A 19,126-nucleotide genomic window follows, 5' to 3' on the forward strand; every position below is an offset into this window, starting at 1 on the left:
TGGATAGGCTGAGGAATTTAGATAGATGAGGAAGATTACTTACAAAGCAGTTTTTTGTGGTAGAAGTGATGGTTCTACTATATTTGTAACAAGGAGTTGAATTTACAGCTTTAGCTATATGGAGTATACATGGGACTAGATAATGATCTGAGATACCATCACTCTGCTGAAGAATTTCAACACCATTAACATCAATTACATGTGATAATATTAAATCTAAAGTATGATTATGACAATGAGTAGGTCCTGCCACGTGTTGTCTATCCCCAATAAAGTTAAGATTGTCTATAAATGCTGATCCCAATGCATCTTTTTTCATAATCAACACTGGCATTAAAATCAATAACAATTAACCCTCAATCATCCTTCGGGACAAATGTGGGCAAAATCATTTTATTTTGTTTTATAAAAAAATGGTTTCCTTAACCTGAGCGGTTCAAGACTTGGCTACTTTTCGTAAGTTTGCCGTCTGAACACACACAAAAAAGAGGACTCGATTCAACAATGTTAAGTGGTTGAAAAAAAAAAAAAAACTCCTTAATTTGACACCCATAGGAAATGAATGGGAAATACCAAAATTCAAAGCATTTTTTAATTTGTCCAATAAAAATCAATAAATCCAACACAATGCAGATCAAACATACACAGAAATGAAGGTTTGAGCCTATACAACATTTTCAATGTGTCAAACACTCACACTCACACTCACACACACACACTCACACACACACAAAAACAAGCCATTGAGTACTACAGCCAAATGTGACCATGGACCACAAAACCAGTCATAAGGGTCAATTTTTTTAAATTGAGATTTTATACCATCATATGTCAGCAGATGGCACCAAAGTCACCAATTTTTTAGGTTTTGGCTGTCTGAATTTACAGCAATTATATGCTTTACTGAAGTAAAAGAAATATTAAATATAACATAAAAAATAAAGCATATTTTACATAAAAATCAATAAATCTGTACAAATTTGGGCTTTTTTTTATATAGTTTCCTTAATCTGAGCGGTTCAAGACTTGGCTACATTTCCTAAGTTTGCCAGCTGAACACACACAAAAATAGAGGACTTGATTCAACAAAGTTAAAGGTGCAATAGGTGATTGTCTTCAGAAACATTTTTTGTTATGCTGGTTGAAAGTCTCTTCACATCCCGATAGCAATCATTAAGTTAAGTGGTCTAAATGTATTTGTCTGTATTTATATATTCTGTGGAAGGCGTAGGATCAAGAAATGTTCGTCCTATCAAAACGCTCGGTCCGAGACACAGACTCGGTGTCTCTGGTATTCTGGTCTGTGAGCGTAAATGCGGTCAGGGGGCGTGGCTTTGGAAGATTGCAGGGAGGGTGGGAAGTTCTCTTTCAGTGCTATCAGGCTAAAGTTAGCATTTTCCAAGATCTCCTACTGCACCTTTAAGTGGTTAAAAAAAAACTCCTAAATTTCTCTCATAGAAAATAAATGGGAAATACTAAAATTCAAAGCATTTTTTTTTTTTATTATTTGTCCAATAAATCCAACACAATGCAGATGAAACACACACATAAATGAAGGGGTGAGCCTATACAACAGGGGTGCCCAACCCTGTTCCTGGAGATCTACCTTCCTGCAGAGTTCAGCTCCAACCCTGATAAAACACAACTGAACCAACTAATTAGGATCTGAAGGAGCGCTTGATAATTACAGACAGGTGTGTTTGATCAGGGTTGGAACTGAACTCTGCAGGAAGGTAGATCTCCAGAAACAGGGTTGGGCAAACCTGCTATACAACATTATCAATGTGTCAAACAATCACACTCTCTCTCACACACACACACACACACACACACACACACAAAGGCATTGAAAACTACTGCCAACTAGTGGCTATTGATATTTTTGATACCTTGATATTTTTATACCATCATGAGCCACCAGATGTCACCAAAGTCACCAATATTTTAGGGTTTGGTTGTCTGAATTTACTGGAATTATTATTATTAAATTTTTTTTACTGAAGTAAAATAAATATTAAATATAACATAAAACTAAGCATGTTTTACATAAAAAAAATCACAAAAAATTGCATGAATTGATAGATTTTATTTTATCGAAGGTGGTGATTTGACATTTATTTTAAACAGAAAAATTGGGATCACACCTGAGACCTTCGTGCCCAAATTTGTCCACGAAGGACGGATTAAGGGCTGTTATACGAAGGATGCTTGAGGGTTAAAAACCCATTTTATAGATGAAAAACTTCAGAAATGTATTACAGTACATCCTGGCATCATTTCAGATTTGAAGCACTGAAGACTGGTGTGGCTGGCAGATGTTTTCAATGCAATTAATAGATTATCCAATTAATTGTCAATTAATTTCATTATTGGTTTTTAATGATTACTTGTTGAAGCCCTAAATAAATAAAGTATTGGAGATATGGACACAGTAGCATAAACATGGGTAAATGGGCGATTGTATCAACTTTCTGCTGTTCGTTCATCACTTGGAAGAAGTTACACTGAAACTAAACTCTGAAATAAAATCTTTAAATGTATCTCTCAACAAAATGTTGAAATTAAACCTTTCTCCTTCTCAAGATGGCTGCCAACAGAACTTCCAGAATCATAATGTCATCATTTAAAAATAACCCAGAGATTTAAAATGGTTACATTTAAATGGGTGACACTTAAAATGAAGTCACCGGTGCTGACAGGTGCTGCCACAGAAACGCTAATATCTTCTTCCATGCGTCCTCTTGTGCGTATGCGTGCGGTTTGGTTTGTCCACCCCACAGCATGACAACTGCAGCAACAATAACAACACACATTCACAAGTAAAACACAAATCACAAATAAAGTCTAAACATAAAATTAGAATTGACATTGAGTGGGCTTATAAACAACAAGAAGAAATGAGAGAGTAGATCATGCATTCATACTTCTCTCCTTTGTGCACTCTAGTTTAAAGTTAGTTGCACGGAAGTGAGGTGAGTACGGAGGTTCAATAAGATGACCTGCATCAGGATATGTCAGGATTTCCAACAAGTGCCGATTTCCTGATTTCTCCATCATCATCGCCATCTGAGTTTAAAAGGTCAATAGTCAACATCCAAATCATTGGTGAGAATACATTTCATCATTTTGTTTAATTGTAGTTTTTAAAGGGGGATAAGCCCCGTCTCCACAAAAGAAGGTCAATGCCTGCTTCTACATCACTGCCTGTTTAGCCCCGCCCACCGATTTGTGCATGTAGTGTATTAATAACGAGAGAGGCGAACATAGATCTATGCAGAAATCAAACGATAAAGATGGCTCCGAAGACAACAAGATACTGTACAGTGCCAAGCTGTGGAAAAACACAGTCTTTGCATTGCCTTCCTTCTGATCCCAACTTTAGGAAAGAGTGAATGAACTTTAATTTTAATAAAGTTCCAGACTACATCAGTGAGAACTTGGTTCTTTGTTCACTTTTTTTGCAGATTTGTTTACAAAAAAAGGCACAGTTCGACACAGGATTTTCAGAAAGATTGAAACTAAACTAAAACTAAAATTGAAACTAAAAGACGATTCTGTGCCGACTATATTGGATCCAACATTAATTTCGCTTTGTCTGTTATTACAGATCGTTTGACATTTACTGAGTATTTATTTTTTGTGAGTGAGATTAATTAATGCATGTTCACATTTATTCTACAACTACAGTAACATCTTACTCCCGATTTCTCTCAACATGGGGACAGGAGAGCTTTCAATCAATAAATGGGGGAAAAAAGTAACTGGAGTTACTTATTTGAAAAAGTAACATATATTTTATTGTAAATTAAAAAGTTGTGTGTTACTTTACTAGTTACTTGAAGAAAGTAATCTGATTACGTAACTCACGTTACTTGTAATGTGTTACCCCAACACCGATCATTACATTTTTTGTTGCTGTGTGTTATTTTATGAATAAAAATAAAATACATATTTCTTTTATAGAATAAGCCTTGTGAAGCCATGGTTTACAGTGATTTTAGAACGGCTAACAATGTTGGAAGTTTGTAGGGCTGAAAAGGTATGTAAGGTTTTGTTCAATTTAAAACAGATCGATTTGTGGCAAGCCTAATTACTATTTGATGATGTGTATGACTGCCATGATAAAATTGTCAAATTGTGGACTTGTAATGTGCACTAACAACATAAATAGGGTAAAGATTGATTTCATGCAGATTTTGGGTATGTTTACGTACAACAGTGTGCTAAAAATGGAAAACATGTTCCTTTCATTTTTGAAAAGTTTGTGTACTTATGAGGGATGACAGTGTTGTCAGAATAATCCTGATCCCCGTTCATACTGATCTGTGAAAATGACTAAAAACGCTGTATTATTCATGTCAGGCTAGTAGTTGGCAATGTCACTTTGTTAAGAAACACTACATGCCAGCACACATATCTATAGACTGAACATGTAATACACATGCACAACATCACTTATTTTTCAATTTATCAGTTATACTTTATTTTGATAGTCCACCTTAGACATTCAACTAACAATTAGTAACTTTGCAAAAATCGATCAGATGAAGGCATCTCAGGAGACAGGAATTGAAGCTAACATTGGATTTGGATGTGCCTTGTTACCTTCATGTCGTTCCAAACCCGTAACCTTCGTTCATCTTCAGAACACAAATTAAAATATTTTTGATGAAATCCGAGATTGACCTGCTTCTGACCCTCCATAGACAGCAAGGGTACTATCGTGGTCAAGGCATAGAAACGCAGTGAGGACATAATCCATGTGGCAGTAGTGGTTCAAGCATAATTTTACGAAGCTACAAGAATACTTTTTGTGCACAAAGAAAACAAAAATAACGACTTCAATTATTCTCCTCTGCGTCACCCTATAGCGCCTTTATGGAGAGTACCACGATGCATGTGTGTGCTTTCCTCCGCACGTAAACAAGGCGAAGTGCATGCATGTTCTAAGTCAGCAGCACTACACGCATCCGTTATGACACATATACCCAATGACTATGAAAGGTATTTTCTGCCAATTTTAAATAAATCAATTAAATTATAAAAATTTAAATGAAAGTTAAATCATCTCATTTCATTTTCAATTTTTGGCACATATTTTGGGTACAGATTTCTATAATGAAATTGTTAATCTGGTTTTCATTTTTATAATTTAATTGATTTATTTAAAACTGGCAGAAAATAGCTTCCATACATGACTGCTATAATTTAATGCACAAATAAATGCACGGCCATTTACATTTGTTCTCTGCATCAGAAATATATAATGATCTGTTGGATCTTTAAAAATGTATAAGGCTGTTTTTGTGGTGTTTATATTAGCCATTTGATTGGTTATATCAAGGAGCAGTAAAGACCAATCCACTTACAGTGTGGATGAATCGTGTTTGTGTTGAAGACTCATTTATGTATGACAATTTTTGCTACACAAAAACTTTTAAGGCCATTTCACACTGCATCGACTGACACAGACAAATGCTGACAGCCAGCGGAGTGCAGTACTTTCCTTCTCAGATATTCCAAAATGCCGATTCAACAAGTTTAATCGGCAAAAACAAGTGCCGATCAACGCCAATCAAGACATGAGGTCGAAGCATCTTCTCATAAGATAAGGACACAGTTATTGAATAATTAGGAGAAACATGAATAATTAATAATTAGAAGAAGAATTGAATATGAATAATTAGGAGAAACGACACATCATTAAATGGCCCACCTGAGTGGGAAACACCCCGTAGAACCGAGGTGGACGAGACCTTGAATCTTGTAGACTCTTTCTACAGTGTGCAGGACCCATTGAGACAAATTTGGCAGAAGCTTCCACTCTCGAGACTGACCTCTGGTGTACTTGGAGCGGCTAGCACGGTGCCCTGAAGCAGAGGTCCAGCAGGGGACGGCCGATCTAGTCACTCTGGAGACCTCCTAGGAGGTAGCGAGCCTCCCAGAGTCGTTACATTTTCGGGCGGATGCTGAGAGATGCACTCGCTGGAAACCGCTGTGCCCTGAAGCACTGGGGGTGGCAGGGTTGACAGACCGGTCTCTTGAGGGCATTGAGGAGAGACGGGCACCGTATGATGAGGTGTACACCGCTCTTCCCAAGAGGGGCCCGCCCTCAGAAGTCCTGGGCAATAGGCGTCACTAAGACTATCTAGCGAGAATGATGGTCCGCAGATATGCCTTCTGCTTAGAAGCCTTCGACCCGGGAGTGCCGCTCTGACTCCAGATATTCTGGGGGAGTACAAGATGTGACGCTGGGGCTGCTCCCACCCAGCAGCCCCTGAGATCTGTGTCCCGCATTGGAAAATGTCGAGGCCTTAGGGGTGATGTTACAATGGGAACAGATAGCCCGCAAGCATCTGTCCCACTTAGACATCACCCTCATAAGTCTTATAATGATGTGCTGACCACATCAACCTCCTTCGGAGGAAGAGAGGTATAACACGGTGCTCTCACTCGAGAATTTTTCTATCCCAAGAGAGCACTGTATTTAGAGAGTGAGGGAGGAGAAAGGGTGATGCCCTTCTCTGATCCCTGTGCTGAATAATATAAACAAATATATACATAATATATATCAAACTTCTCAAAGCCAGATGAATATTCATCATTTAATTCCTCAGAATTAAATGCAGTGATCAATGCAGCAAAATGCAGAGAAATGAGCAATCTAAAAAGCAGTCTGCCCATATGCAAACAACATCAATCACCTCGGAGAAAGATAGCTGCAGTAGCAAGCTCTCACTCAAAGGGGGAAGAGACTGCAGCGCAGGCTTCCGAACCCCGAGAGAGAGCGCTAGATCTAAGGAGTGAGGCAGAGAAAGGGTGAGGCCCGTCTCCAACCCATCCGCTAGATCCATGTGTGATCCCCACGATCTCAATCGCCGCCGCGCCTCAGCAGCAGCGGGACTGGAACCACAACAATCACAAACACGGACACACTCCTCGAAGCGTGCCCGGCGGGAGCGGAACGTTTGCAGCGGGCAGAAGCACGATCAGCCCCCTCGAGAGCTGACTGTGTGAGCTCCGCTCCCAACAACCAACGCACATGCTGTGTGTATCCCCACCCAAATTAGCATGGGAAGGGAGGAACACTGAAATGCTGCTTGTCACCACTCTAGAAATTGCCATAACAATCTTCCAAACAAGACGTACAACAATAAATAGGACAAACACACAGAGAGTGCTTACTGAATGAAAGAAGCTGCCGCTGTCTCCACCGCACAGGCTTTTATACTTCCTGGTCTCTTCGTCACCCCGCCCTTGACGTCTCGGCACTCCGTTGGACTGATTACACACGTGATTCAGAGTGTGTTCACGCTGAATGCATTCCCAAAGCGTTTCGACGCAGCTCTAGTTCCTGAAGGGGAACTGTATTCACAAATCTGACAAGCATCCCCTGAGTGCATGCGCGATGTCGCTACTAATAAATAAGCTACTTATTAATAAAATAAGCTACTAATGCCGAATTTTAGGATTAACTATTCCATGAACCAGTAATCGCCCCTCTGCGGAGTGGGCTGGAGTACACTGCGTTCCCTGAGGTAAGAGGGATTTGTGTTTCTGCGGAAACCCCTCTTGTATGCTTCTGCTCTGAGGAGCAGTAAGCTCTGTATGCATGAATGGTTATTGGGCCCCTCTATTTCTTCAGATACTATCGGGTCTAGTTATACGGGACCAATGCTCTCTATCGAGATAGAGAGCATGAGACCGTGTCCAGCTGCACCAGTGGACTGTCTCTTATTGGGCCCTGCAGGGTTATCCCTTCTAATATAGCGCCTCCTTCTGGTCGAGCCGAGAAGTGCTCCCCTCACTGTGAGGGTTAGCTATGAGTCGCTCCCAGTATGTACTGTAAGGGCCCGTCTCAGCTTGAGAGCCGAGAGCGCTGTTCCCGGAAAACTTCATTTGCAATGAAACTGAGTATTAGGCTCGTTTCTGTCGCCTCCTTGGTCAGTTGCCTCTATGCTAGGACCCTGTTGTTCCCTTTAGAAATGTGTGATCCCCTTCTAGCAGGATCCCATTTCTGATGTCCCATTTGCGATCTATCTGCTCCCCGGACATGGCTGTGCTCCCCTCACTGCGGGAGGGTCCCCTTGAGCTCGGCGGTCCTGGGCAGACTGGGTGAGTCCTCCTCTCGACTTGAGAGTTAGGTCCTCTGACCCTGGGCTATTGATCGCTTTGGTTGGACCATCTCCTGCCTCCCTGGCAGGTTGCTTGTTAAGTGAGCTAGCTGTGCTCCCCTCACCATGAAGGGCCTCTTGCAAGCGCGTCGCTCCCTATCTGGGCATCTGTGAGCAGATGCTTCGGATTCTGCTCTGTGAGAATACCACAGTCACGTAGGGCCCCTAGGCTGGTTTAATACAGCCTCGGTTACCCCTTAAGCAACTGTGTTTCTAAATCCATGCTATGGTCAGTGCACACACTGAGTACTGTGCACTTTCTAAAATCCACATTGTGGTAAGTGTGCACGCTAAGCTTTCTGCGCACTTTCTAAAATCCTGTATGGTAAGGGTTACGCGCTGTCAGCCTCGTTTCCTTTCTCTGAGTTGGTTTAGGCCCCGGTTCTCACCTTGGGCTCCACTCAACTTATGTATCTCTGTTGATACATTTCTGAGCAGGGTGTTGCTACCAAAGATCTGTCGAGTCAGTTCTTTGAGCAGGTTTATTCAGAAGCGGCGGTAGCCCCCCTGGGTGGCAAGCCAGGGTCTGGTTTTTAGACACCTGGCCGTATCCCCTTAAAGGAATCTCTTTCTTCTGATTCCAAGCCTTGAGCTCTGCCCTAGGCTTGGGCTTCCTAGCCCAGCCCTTAACAGTTAAGTTATTTTAGGGTATGCAGCTCAGGCCCTTGGCCGAAGGGGATAATGTCACTGACAGCCGTCATGATGTCCTTTGGGGCAATTCCCATGGCTATGGTAGAGTTGGTACTTAGTGCTCGCCGTGGTTTCTGGCATGCACTCCCCTCAGCATGGCGGCGTGGGTATACCGTTCCCCATAGAAAACCCCTAGAGGACGCAGTTCGAAGTTCCCTTGGAAAGGTTACGTCTCAGGTTACGTATGTAACCATGGTTCCCTGAGAAGGAAATGAGACACTGAGTCCTCTAATTCCCTTGCCATGCTTCAGATGTAAGCTTCAGACAAAGAAGCAGATGACGTGTTATCCCGGGTGATGACGACACAGGCTGTCGCCGGCCAATGTTATTGACGTGTTTAGATGTATGCTTCAGACACCGGTCACGCTGAAGGCGTTCCCCATAGCGATCCCTAGAGGACGCAGTGTCTCGTTCCCTTCTCAGGGAACCATGGTTACATACACAACCTGAGACGTTTTCTCATACAATTAAAATTAACAGATGCTAACATTGTCTGCAATGATGTGCAACACAAACACCTCGGTTAAAATGTCAGAAAATTTTATTTAGTGTTCCATGAACTGTTAATGAAGTTTTGAAGTTTGCTCTGTTTTATGTCGCAGTAGAAAGCAATGTTTAGTAATAAGCTTAATGTGACAGAACTGAAAAATATGTAACTCACGTCTTCAGCGGATTCCACTGCAGGAAGAATCTGATCATCATCCCCATTCACCAACAGAAGAGGACACTTTATTCTCCCAACCTGTGTGCATTTTAAAAGATGACTGGCGTTAGCGGAAAACAAATGATTAAAAATAGATTAAAAACTAGACAAAACAAACATATCAACAAATCCATAATGATATATACTCACATCAACTTTGGCACTTTGACAGGGAAGTGATAAGAACAAATTTTTGTGGATAACCTGGTTGTTCTCATTCACACATAGCTTATCTGCATGGCTGGAATTGAAATTTGTTTTATTATTATTCTTACCATTAGTAAAATATTCACAATGGACAGATTTACTCAGTATTACAGTTGTTTAATAGTGTGAACACAAATCTCATTGTTTTATCATGTACCCATAATATATTTAGACACTTAAGTCACACTTAATTTATGAATGTCATTTTACTTGATATCTGACAATATTAAACATGTAAGAAAAAGTAAGAGCCACACAAGAGCCTAAAGGTTCTAAACTTTAGATTTGGTGAGAAATGTAAATTGTGAATATGTACTTACAATTCTGAATATTTACATGAAAGTTGCAATATAAGTGTGAACATATAGATAAAAAACTGAATAAATAAATGCAAATCATGAATATATGTATAGAAGTTAATCTGAATATACAGTTAAAAGTCTGAAGAAACAGAATTAAATCCGAAAATATAGTTATTATTCTGACTATATAATTGTAAATCAGAATGTATATTTATAAATCTTGAGTATTTAAAGCAAATCTGAATATATAGTCTACATCTCAACATAAATATATCTTTATTATTAGGCATGTCAATATAGTCAGATGTTCTTATTGTTTTTTTTAATGAAAACAGTATGCCTATATATCCTGTACATGTATCAATGCAGATATTGTACTATATTAATTATTGTAAATATTGCTGTCCATCACATGCTGCTGCAGTTATCTCAATAAAAGCACTATTTGTTAACAGATGAGGTTGTTGACAGTTTCCCTATCCCTCTCAGTCATGTTGAATTGTGTAGAAAAGATTAACACTCTCACTGTGAGGACCTTTTGGTACTACAGCCAGCATTTTTTAAAGTAGAGGGAAAATACTCCTTTTGGTTTAGATGCACTTACAATAATTAATATAATATAAATATAAAACCAATTTACATTTATATAGTCACACTTACATCTACATATTACAATTAACATTTATATATTCAGAATTATAACTACATTCACAATTTACATTTATATATTCAGACTTATAACTATATATTCTGATTTACATTTATATATTGAGATTTGTATCTATAAATTCAGACTTCAGACTTACAACTATATATTCAGAATTACATTTATATATTCAGATTTATAAATATTTATTCTGAATTACTTCTATATATTCAAACTTATAACTGTATATTCAAATTTACTTCTATATATTCAAGGTTTACATTTATATAATTTATATATTCAGATTTTATGTAATTATTTTCTGTTTGGTGCTTCATACCTCTTTTACTACACACACACACACACACACACACATTTAACTGTGACTTAAGTGTTAAAATGATTGTGGGGGCACTCTGTGTAATTAAAATTATGATAATTGTTAAACACTTATGACGCCATAACATCCTCATCCTACATCCTTATGGTTTCTATGTCTCACTTTTTCATCTCCTCAAAGAATTCAGAGAGGGATTTATCAACAGGCATCAGATGACTTCCACTTATGCACACACAACACTGGGGCTGCACAATAAAAAGACACACCAAAATGTTGAATGTAATACAAATAATCTGCATTTGAAATGTAAATACACGTGTTTACATGTGCCAAGCGAACCTTAATGACTTTGGAATAGGACACCATACTGAGTGTGATGGCACTTCCCAAACATAGCCCAACAACAGCCAAATGATCCTTCTTTACCATTGGATGATTCTTCAGGATCTGGTATGCTTTCTACAGGAAACATGTATACATAAACATAAACATGCACATCTGTAAAGACTATATAAGGACTATATACAGTTGTCCCACTACATAACCGGACTTTGGGTCTAGGTTTGCATGGACTCAATCCAAATGGATTTTACATTTTGAGTGAAGGTTCAGGAGGTAAGACTGTTCTACTGCTGAAGGACAGTGTTTTTATTTTATTATTATTTTTTTTTAATTATTATTTTTTTAGCATTCATCCAATGTGTGACCTCCTTCTTTGTCACAGCTTATGAGATGTTGTGATAATCTTTACACAGAAATTGGAGTTGGTATTGAGCCAAAACTCAGCAGTCTAAGCATATGGGAAATCAACTCCATATATTATCACATTTGCTTTTATGGCCCGGAAATCTGAGTGGGTGCTGAAATAGTTCCTCTGGAGCTACAGGCAGGTAATTACAATGCCAAACTACATCAAATGTCACGTCAAGTTGATCCACGTTATTAAACTAAAAGTTTTGAATTACCTCAAAGTAAGAAGCATCAGTGTCTTCCAGTCTCAGGTCTTCTGGAGCGAGGTACTCAAGTGCCATGGATGCAAAGCCATGAGATGCAAGCAGGGCAGAACGGTACTCAACCAAACCACCACCAGCTCCCCACAGGTCCAGCACTCCTGGGTATGGCCCGGAGCCTAAAAACACATGGCAAGTCATTTTCAAGCAATTTATATGACTTATTTGACATAAAATCGAATATAAATCCACCCCCTGGGAAACCGGGGAATATGAATCAATGTCAGAATTGAACTTGAATGGTTGTGGGTGATTAGAAATCTAATATGGATATTTGTACCTGGAGGCAGGAATAATGTTCCTCGTATTTCTTTCTCCCTGATGTTAACCCTCTTCACACCTGGTGCGACGTACCAGCGCTCAGTGACACTGGTTGCCAAGGGTGTTTGCTGGCTGAAGCCTTGAGATAGATGCCCACTGTATACTGAAATGCAAACTTCCATTGGTCTGACAATGTCCCTCTTACGTAACCTGGCGTAAAGACCAATAGTTAGGTGACTTCTGGCTTCCAAACTCCTCACATAAAAATGAAACCTGAATTTAAACTTGGTAATAAAAAGCACACACCATCACATTTTTCTAGTCAAAGCTACCTGAGTCCATGTCGACTTCCTGGTATGGGCCTCATGCTCCACAGCAACCCCATTGGCTCTGTGCCTTCATAAGTGCCTCCCAAACTTTCATGTTTGAACCCTAAATTATATATGACAGCATACATCCACAACATGTACTTGCAAATTGTAACAAAGTTTCAGTTGATTTCTGGATCATTATAGAAGTGGCAACTTATTATAAACCCAGATAAATGAGCATAGGAATCTAGATGTGTATCTTCCCTGAAACTGATATTAAAATGACCAGTTTTAACGTTTTTGTTATTTGGATATCCTTGCTGAAAATCTATGGGTAATTTGCTCTGGAATATGTACTGTTTTCATAAAAAGTAAGTGACGTGACATGGAATTTGTGCTCTGCATTTAAACCATTCAAGTGCACACACAGAGCAGTGAGTAGTGAACACACACACACACACCCCCGGAGCAGTGGGAAGCAATTTTTGCTGTGGCACCCTGGGAGCAGTTGGGGGTTTAATGCCTTGCTCAAGGTTCTCATTTCAGTCGTGGTATTGAAGGTGGAAGACAGGGCTGGTCATTCACTCTTCCCACCTCCAATCCCTGCCTGGACTGAGACTCGAACCCATGGCCTTTGGGTTACAAGTCTGACTCTCTAACCATTAGGCCAGTATATCGCTGAAACTTTAATTTCACTAAAGTCCTCCTGGAAAACAAGTCCCATCTGAATAGAAATTTACTTAGTTTCTATCTAGTTCAGGTAGGATCTAGCTGTAAGTCATCTATTTTATGTAATTTATGGCCATAAGCTTGTCCAGTCAGTTTGTTGATGGTTAACCTGGTTAGGGCTGATAGACCATCTTGGCAAAGCTGGCTGGTACCTAGCTGATGTAATTTCCACTTTAATCCAAAACATGACTTGAGATCCTTATGCTGTTATAAGGAGCTTGTATAAAGGAGCATCAACTTTGTTAAGATGGAGCTCCTTGTAATCCAACTGGGGGCTGAAAGACTAATGCCAAATGGAACAGTATGAAACCTGGGGGAAGTGTTTCATGAGCAGCTGAGCTTTGCCACCCACATTTCAACAATGGCACATTCAGGCAAACTTGCCCTTTATAACACTGGAAAATCAGATCTTTCTTGTCAGAAAACACTGCACAGCTCTTCAACCAAGCTCTTGTCATTTCAATAATAGACTACTGCAATGCCCTGCTGGCCAGCACGACTTATCTACAGATGAGCCAGAATCCGGCAGCTCATCGATCAGTCAGAAAGAGAACCCATGTCACATTTCTCCTGATCTCACTCCACTTGCTCCCAATAACTGCCAGAATCAAATCCTGCATTAGACTGTAGTACGCACCTGTCACTGATCCATGTTCATCACTGACATAGTGTCCAAATGCCTCCCAGAAGTCCTTGTCATCTGACTGATGCAGAGAGTGTAGTGTCACTTTTTGATCTGGTGGTAAATTTGTTACCACAAACTGAAACTTCTCATCCACCAGTCCTCGAATGGGCTGAACAGAGAGCAAAGGGCATGTCCTCTTCTGAGTACTCACAGACCTATACAGAGAATATATGTGAAAATAGCATCTGAAATTTACTTCTGGCTTACCTTAAAGAATAGCAATTGTGTTAAGGAATATGGATGGTAGACCGAAGACATCCTATTCATAGTGTCCAAATATATGTTATTGTGAAAAATTCTAACTGCAGACCAAACCACAGAACCTACCCAACACATTTAAATTCTCTATTTCAAGGTTAATTAGGGGGATAAACCTTCAAAATGCTAAACTAAAACCATGGTCTGAGACAGATCTGCCAAGAGACTAAATAGCGTTACTCTACCCCACTCAACATTGCAATATTTATTAGATTACACACATAAAATGTCCATGTAATCCCTAAGGCCTATACACACACACATACATATATACATACATATATATATATACAGTGCTGTGAATTTTTTTTTTGCCCCCTTCCTTTTTTTTTTTTTTGGTTTTTGGTTTTTTTGCATATTTGTTACTCCTGAATGATTCAGATCATCAAACTAATTTTAACATTACACAAAGATAACCAGAGTAAATACAAAATGCAGTTTTGAAATAATGATTTCATATATTAAGGGAAAAAAGTTGTCCAACCCTACCTGGCACTACGTGAAAAAATAATTGCCCCCCTAAATCTAATAACTGGTTGAGCCCCCCTTTTCAGCAACAACTGCAATCAAGCATTTCGATAACTGGCAGTGAGCCTTTCACATTGCTGTGGATGAATTTTGGCCCACTCTTCTTTGCAGAATTGTTTTAATTCAGCCACATTGGAGGGTTTTCGAGCATGAATTGACTGTTTACGATCATGCCACAGCATCTCAATCAGATTTAAGTCCGGACTTTGACTTGGCCTCTCCAAAACCTTAATTTTGTTTTTCTTGAGCCATTCAGAGGTGGACTTGCTGGTGTGTTTGGGATCATTGTCCTGCTGTATAACCCAAGTGCGCTTGAGCTTGAGGTCACAAACTGACGGCCGAACATTGTCAATTATTGACCCAATTATCCTCAATACAATATTTATGTACTTATGTAACATAATTATAATACCAATTTATCCACTCCCTGGTAAGAATATAAATAAATGAGGAATTTACGATGAATGTAACATTCTATATTTGTAATTTAAACATTTTTAAACATTTGAACATTTATAACATTTAATAAAAATGAAATGTGGCCATCAAAATATTTGTATATCATTTCTCATCCTGAAGAAAACACTGATTATACAAGTAAAATGGCTTACCTTAAGGAAATCAAGTTGTTCACACGGTTTATTTGTTTTAATATTGTCAAATGTGCCACACACCTAAGTTTAGAATTAAAAAAGGCAGCACTGAAATAATACATAATTGTATAAGGTTGTGCAGGTGCAGGCAATGAGAAAGGCAATGACTCAGGAACAGAGTTTGATGGGTTTTTTATTCAGGTAAAACAAATACCCTGAGGTGAGAACAGAGAACAGTGCAGGTTAGGCGGCAACATAACTGGGGCATTGCCCATAGGTGTGGCTTGCAGGCAGAACACCCTGCTCACATTCATAGACATGAGAGTGCATAGCAAGACAAACAAACCCAAAAACTCACACTCACATTAAGTTAGTTACACCAACCACATTGTCAAACACAAAACACAACGTGTCAACAGAAGTCATGGCAGGATTGTTCTGAACCTATCATCCTAATAAAGGAACCACCACACATAATATACAGATTTTACTTTGGGGATTTTATATATCTTATAAACTTGTATTTTCATCCAGCCAGGGAATGTACAGATGTGAAAATTCTATATGACTTTATAGGTACCATATATGGCAACATCACTCTTGAAATAGTATTGATATAAAAATTGAGATAACCAGTTACATCAAAAAAAAAATGTATGTTGGGTTGAAAATCAACAAAGGCATTTGCTTTCCTGTCCTAAACTATATCTTCCATAACAAAAGGGCCATTTGGAATTACTGAAGACACAGAGGTGCTGACAATGATCAAAGCCTATAGGCCAAGATGTGTATACATCGGGGGTCTGCTAATTGTCACACCTTTATTACAGTGGGGGAAGCTTTAATCTGCTGATTGGTTAGTTTGAATGTTTGGTTTTCATTCACATGGTCAAAGAAGGGATAAAAGAAGACTGTAACAATTGGTCTTTCTCTTCTCTCGGTCTGTTTCTTGGGGCACTCTTTTCTTTGCCTCTTCTTTGCTATCCTTTTTGGGGGCTTTGCTCTTTCTCTCTACCTGTGCTCTGCCTTCAATCTCTCTCTCACTCTCTCTGGTAAAATTCTGCATACATGCTGGTACGATTAATAGTATATGTTTTATCATCTCATACATCTATTTTGTAACCATCTCATAATATGTTATAATTACTGTTAATAAATCTTTTCAATTACAAACTACGTGCAAACTCGTTTTGAATCAACATTAACAGGAGTGCAACACAAGGTGGTATAAGTAGCAGTGGGTGGTAATAGACAAGAAATTTACAGGTTCTGTACAGGAAACAGAGTTCACCTTACAAGTCTTGGGGTCCAGGTTGTTTGTTCATCACGTGACAGCCCCATAGGCTAAGAATATCTGTATACCGGAGGCAGAAATTATTAGTTCACTTTTGGGTCCAAGTCATTCGTTCTTTTGTCAAGTGACGTGACAGCCGTTTTGGATACTGAAATTAGTTAAAGGGGTCATATGAAGCTGCTAAAAAGAACATTATTTGGTGTAATGGAATGTGTTTATGCGGTTTAAGGTTCAAAAAACACATTATTTTCCACATACTGTACATTATTGTTCCTCCTCTATGCCCCGCCTTTCTGAAACGCGTCGATTTTTACAAAACTCATCGGTCTGAAAAGCTAGGTGTGCTCTGATTGGACAGCTATCCAGTGCGTTGTGATTGGCCGAATACCTCAAGCGTGTGACGGAAATGTTACGCCCCTTACCATATTGTGATGCCCTGTCCGGCCGGAGCGACGCCGTTTTAGGTAGGCGTGGCTGACTCTTAACTTTTATAAAGAATATCTCTTTGGATTTGAGACTTTAGTCTTTGTAACTTTACAGATCTTCTTTATGCACCAAGAGCTTGTAACACTCCAAAGAGAAAGGAAATATTGAAATCGCATCATATGACGCCTTTAATAACTCCCAGCCTACCTTACAAACAAGTTACAGGTATGTGGTGCATCTCTGGTAGCGTTTTTTATGTCTTGCAATCTTACTTCAGTTTATACAACAAAAAGTTGAGAGAACTCAAAAATCTCCTACAAAAAAAAGTTAAGAAAGCTCAAAAACCTGCTGAAGCTGGTTGCCTTAAACTTTTAAGTCTTCTCAACTTTTAATCTTTTACAGTAATGCTTTAAACTTAAATGCGAAAATTAATTGGGATCATTCCTAAATATAATACGACATACAACAAATAAAACATTACATTAGTATTATTGAATAAGATACTGATCCAGGAAGTCATCACATTACAAATGAATTAACGACTCCCGAAGTCTAGGGTGGAGAACTAATCATTTAGCATGGGCTGGGAAGGTGAGAGGTTGTGGAAGGGGACCCCCACAAAAATAATAACCCAGAATGAGGCACGACTGGCATAGTGTGCACTGCCATTTACAGAAGTTTATCATTAAAATGCTGCAGTGCAACTTCTCAATTGTATATTATTACATTCAGTGACATCATTTGCCATACCACAGTTGTCAGGTGGGGCCAATGAAAAGGTGAGGACTCGTGAACAGTGTGTGATGGTTTTTTATACGTTAAAAAAACAACAACAACAAAAACTGTCAGAACAACCCGTCCACAAAACTGAACACAGACAAGAGACTGCATGGCAAGACAATCAGTCCTAACGTAATGCAATCACACAAAGACAAGAACACCAATTACGTGCTCAAACACAAAACATTAAAACACAGCAGGAGTGTCACAATCCTGTCACCAAAGTCCAGAAGGCAAACATTCCAGCTGGACTGGTCAGGCTTGGGCTGGGCAGGAGAGAGGCCCTGAGGCATGGCTAGTGAGTACAAGGCCGCTTAATTATCAAGGCCGCTACCGTTCGGACGTTCTTGCTTACTGCTCTGCGCTTTGCTCCCTATTTCTGTACTTTTCTTTGATTTTTCTAAGATTTTTACTTCAGCAGATCAGCACAGTGCTCAAACAACATTAAAACACAGCAGGAGTGTCACAATCCTGTCACCAAAGTCCAGAAGGCAAACATTCCAGCTGGACTGGTCAGGCTTGGGCTGGGCAGGAGAGAGGCCCTGAGGCATGGCTAGTGAGTACAAGGCAGATCACGTGCAATATACAGAAGTTGCTGTAGATAAACTCATAATAATTGTATATTTCTTCGTGAAAAAATAAATATATAAATATTCTTAAGCACAATTTATTATTGATTTAGTGCTTCAGTATACTTAAATGTATTTGTAGTGCTCTTGTTATACTTGAAATCTGATAAATTGGAACAATTACATTTGTACTTTAAGGAAAAATTCACCCAAAAAATGTACATTTGCTGACATTTTACCTACCCTCAGGCCAATCAAGATATAGATGAGTTTGTTTCTTCGTCATAATTTTGAAGAATTTTTGCATTATATCGCATTTCTCACCAATGGATCCTCTGCAGTGAATGGGTGCCACCTGAATGAAGCAGCTGATAAAAACATCACAATAATCCACAAGAAATGGATTCAGTCCATCAATTATCATCTTGTGAATTGAAAAGCGTTAAGTAAAAAGTAGTGCTGAGGTCCAGCTAAAGATGTGTTGAAGAGATAGTTCACCTAAAACTGAAAATTCTGTCATCATTTACTCACCCTCAAGTTGTTCCAAACCTGTATGAATTACTTTCTTTAGTTGAACACAAAAGATATTTTGAAGAATGTTGGTAACCAAACATTTGATG

At 39.1% G+C, this 19,126-nt stretch overlaps 1 protein-coding gene across 1 annotated transcript; it reads right to left on the minus strand.

The window, feature by feature from the left end:
* Positions 1-2,106: 2,106 nt before the first annotated feature.
* LOC107726829 (bile acid-CoA:amino acid N-acyltransferase-like) lies at positions 2,107-15,559 on the minus strand. Its single transcript, XM_016536530.1, has 11 exons — positions 15,456-15,559; positions 14,011-14,213; positions 12,666-12,765; positions 12,353-12,543; positions 12,028-12,191; positions 11,402-11,521; positions 11,225-11,307; positions 9,718-9,808; positions 9,526-9,606; positions 2,925-3,066; positions 2,107-2,788 (listed from the first exon to the last, which is right to left on the minus strand). Exons 1-11 carry the CDS (start codon positions 15,557-15,559, stop codon positions 2,673-2,675), a joined length of 1,395 nt encoding a protein of 464 aa, XP_016392016.1. The 3' UTR covers positions 2,107-2,672.
* Positions 15,560-19,126: the final 3,567 nt, after the last annotated feature.

This window comes from Sinocyclocheilus rhinocerous, unplaced genomic scaffold, assembly GCF_001515625.1.
Source record: "Sinocyclocheilus rhinocerous isolate Xijiao unplaced genomic scaffold, SAMN03320098_v1.1 scaffold155, whole genome shotgun sequence".
NCBI lineage: Eukaryota > Metazoa > Chordata > Actinopteri > Cypriniformes > Cyprinidae > Sinocyclocheilus > Sinocyclocheilus rhinocerous.

Coding starts and splice junctions, on each gene's coding strand:
- LOC107726829 (XM_016536530.1), bottom strand. CDS start 15,559: ATGTATTATTTCAGTGCTGCCTTTTTTAATTCTAAACTTAGGTGTGTG. Junction 12,192..12,352: donor AACATTATTCCTGCCTCCAG/GTACAAATATCC, acceptor ATGTGTTTTTAG/GCTCCGGGCCATACCCAGGA. Junction 11,522..12,027: donor CTGATGCTTCTTACTTTGAG/GTAATTCAAAAC, acceptor TGTTTCCTGTAG/AAAGCATACCAGATCCTGAA.